This window comes from Propithecus coquereli, unplaced genomic scaffold (assembly GCF_000956105.1).
Source record: "Propithecus coquereli isolate 6110/MARCELLA unplaced genomic scaffold, Pcoq_1.0 Scaffold468, whole genome shotgun sequence".
Classification (NCBI taxonomy): Eukaryota; Metazoa; Chordata; class Mammalia; order Primates; family Indriidae; genus Propithecus; species Propithecus coquereli.
This window is the reverse complement of record NW_012150485.1, coordinates 675,650-679,128: the sequence shown is the minus strand read 5'-3', so window position 1 is coordinate 679,128 and position 3,479 is coordinate 675,650. Positions and strand designations below refer to the sequence as shown.

The 3,479-nt window shown below is 30.5% G+C and overlaps 1 protein-coding gene across 1 annotated transcript in view; it reads left to right on the top strand.

Moving 5' to 3' along the window:
- PPP4R4 (protein phosphatase 4, regulatory subunit 4) overlaps positions 1 to 3,479 on the top strand; it is a 133,079-nt gene that overhangs the window by 76,554 nt on the left and 53,046 nt on the right. The window contains exons 9-10 of the mRNA XM_012655192.1: positions 1,815 to 1,937; positions 3,154 to 3,323. Coding sequence (XP_012510646.1) covers positions 1,815 to 1,937; positions 3,154 to 3,323 — 293 coding nt within the window. The remainder of the gene's footprint in view (positions 1 to 1,814; positions 1,938 to 3,153; positions 3,324 to 3,479) is intronic.

Sequence of the window (3,479 nt, the reverse complement as noted above, 5' to 3'; positions counted from 1 at the left end):
TTTGTGAAATTTATATTTCTCTCTATAAATCAGAATTATATGCATGCATTTGGATCTTCCAAATATGATTTCTAATTAAATTACAATTCAGAGAACATGATTTCAATTTAAGTGAAATGATTATAATGTTAGGTATTGATGCATGTTTATCTCTCCTTCCCACTCATTTCTTCCCTTCCACCTCCACCAGGCCATGATTGTTTTTGTTGATCCTAAAAACTTCCACATGGAACTCTATTCTACATTCTTCTGCCTTTGTCATGACCCTGAAGTACCAGTCAGATACACTATTGCTATTTGCTTTTATGAAGTAAGTCTGAAGAATTGATACCACTTTACATTTATTGTTAATTATACTTACATGTGCTAGATGAGTTTTTGATATTTTGTGTACTTCTGTTTATAAGTTTATTATAAGATATACTCTGTATCTTCCATGTTCTAGACTTAAATCTTATTTTAAAATTCACATAATTTTCTTCTCTTTTTAGTATGTTTACAGACTCCATTTCCATAAATACATTATATTCATTTATTCTTTTGTTAACCCATTCATTCAGCATATCTATACCAAATGCTTACTTTAAGCCAGACATTGTGGTAGATATGGGTGATGTAGTTTGGGTAATAAAATCAGTTTTTATATGCTTTATAGTATTTATACTTTGCATCTAAACTTAAGCACTTCAGAACAAATGGAAAGTTGAGACACATTTAATTGTTTTCTCTGCAAATGGATGGTGTTTCTTGAGCATAGCTTTTAGATTCTGCTGTTATGACTCTCTGTAAAATAAGAGCAAAAGTGAATTTAAAATTTTATGATGAATGTGATTAACTTTTTAGCCCTTGAAGTTGAAATTTAGGACATGCTTCCTGGATGATCGCAATGAGCACATGTATGCTATAGTTGCAGTAAATATGTATAAGCTATAACTTGTTAACTTCAAAACTGTCACATAAAAATATCTTTATAAGTGGCATAATAAAATATTTCCTTTCTCTATAAGTGATGTAATAAATTCTTACTCTCAATGAGAATATTTCATCCTTTCCTTGCACTGTCAAGACACTGTTAGATTAGCTGAAAGCGTGGAGGATATCCATAGCATCATTGTAAATGTTACTTAAGATTCTTTTGGCTGTTGGGATAGTCTTTGCTTCTTTAAAAGAGAACTCTTTCTGGTGTGAATGAAATATGTATTCATTGTACAAAATCTAGGAAATATTCACTTTAAATTAAGGTAAAATTACTTAAAATAATTCCAGTATTGTACAATTGTATCATCCTTATAAATATACTTCTAGAAATCTGATTTTGGATGAGGGGAGAGGGAAGAGGGCTCTAGACAACTAAGCAGGATATTCATCTTAAAGATACATTGACTGATTCTTCAGGCATGGTTACCGTGCACATGTGTATTTGTTAGATTAGTGGTCTCCAGAGAGGATTACATAAGATTGGAGTTTGCAAATGCACTATTTATACAATATTAGACTTTCTACTTATGTTTTCAGACTCAAAACCTCAGCCATCCTAGCTTTCTAATTTGTAATCACTCTTTATATTCTATTCCCATTGGCCCACACAGGAAGTCAAAAGCCCTTCCTGGCATTGAAGTTTTTGGTCATTTTAACCTTCCTTTTACCCCTTCTTCACCACGTACCTCCATTCATCATTGTTTTTGGATATTTTCTATTGCTATGAGGCTAAGATAGTAATTTTTCTGTCTGAAATTTTTATATGTGTATTAGTTTTCACATGTGCAGTGTGGCAACTAGATCTAAAGTATGTATTATTTTGCTTTGCTTTCCAGATGACAGAAGTCAAACTATACTTCCGTTAGTGAAATCATTTTGTGAAAAATCTTTCAAAGCAGATGAATCAATTCTTATTTCTTTATCTTTCCATTTTGGAAAACTATGCTATGGACTATATGGTATGATATATCCTAAGAATTTTAAAATTGTAGATTTTCTTTTTCCTTTTTTTGTGTCTTAGCCACTAAACTTCAGCACTTCACTTGTAAAACATATTTTAAGTGTGTAAAATCTTACGAGATCTTAGAATTTTAATAGCATAATTTAGAGCATTAGGAATACTTTTTTTGCTAACAGAACCTATTTGAAAGAACAATGACAGAGTTAAGTAAGCATAGCCCTTTAAACGTCTGAATATTTTAAACTAATATATTAGTTGCTATGAGATAACAGAAGCTCAGGTATACTAACTATTGGTGCATAATAAGTATAACCTTATTAACCATTTTAACAATTTGTTGAATAATTAATATATTATGTGAGAAGTTCAGTTTATAATGTAGAATAATACCACAACTCTTGGCATTTTGAACATGTTACTTAGTTCTTAGCTTACTATAATAATGTGAGAATTAAGTTATAAATATCTAGCATAGTAATATATTTTCTTTATGTGGATTGCAGGTATTTAGTAGCAATATATTATGAGTTCTAGTTCCCTGAGATAGACAATGAATGTGGAACCATGATTTTCAATTTACTGTGCTATCTTTCAGATTCAATTTTTAAGCTCCTTCTCTTCAGATACACACATCTTCTCTGCAAGCAATTTTAGAATGTTTACTATAAGTAAATAGCAATATGTATAAAAGCCACAAGGTTATTGTTATAATGACTTGTTAGTGGTCTACAGCAGTGGTCTCCAGCCTTTTTGGCACCAGGGATGATTTTCATGGAAGACTATTTTTCTACAGACTGGGGAAGGGGATGGTTTTGGGATGATTCAAGCATGTGACATTTATTGTTCACTTTATTTCTATTATTATTACATTGTAATATATAATGAAATAATTATACAACTCACCATAGGTTGAGGACCCCTAGTCTACAGTATGATACATGCTACAGAAATTTATGCAGGCATAATTCCTGCATTATATAGGTCATACTTTTGAAATTAAAATTAAAATGTTATTAAAATTAGGATAAGGTGAAACAATATGACCTGCTAGATTTCTTCATGATAGCTACTGTTTCCTCATTCCTTTTATGAACTATTTGTAACCATTTACTTAAATATTTGGTTTCAATTATGTTTTTATTGTACTTTGATTTTCTTTTTTAAATTTTTGTTTTCAATTGAAATGTCTAACACAGGTTTTACATTTGTTTTAGGAATTTTTACTCCAGATCAACACTTGAGATTTTTGGAGTTTTATAAGAAACTTTGTACATTGGGTTTGCAACAAGAAAATGGACACAATGAAAACCAGGTTCCACCTCAAGTCCTAGAGCAGGAGAAGAAATATATTTCAGTACGGAAGAACTGTGCTTATAACTTTCCGGTAATAAATATATGTTTATATTTACTGAGCATTTGATGATAACTTTAAACTATGTGAATAGATAACATTAAAAAATATTGCCATATTTGATGCTTACTGCTTAGCATTATGTCTGGCATACATAGTAGGTACCGAATAAATATTTGTGAAATTTAT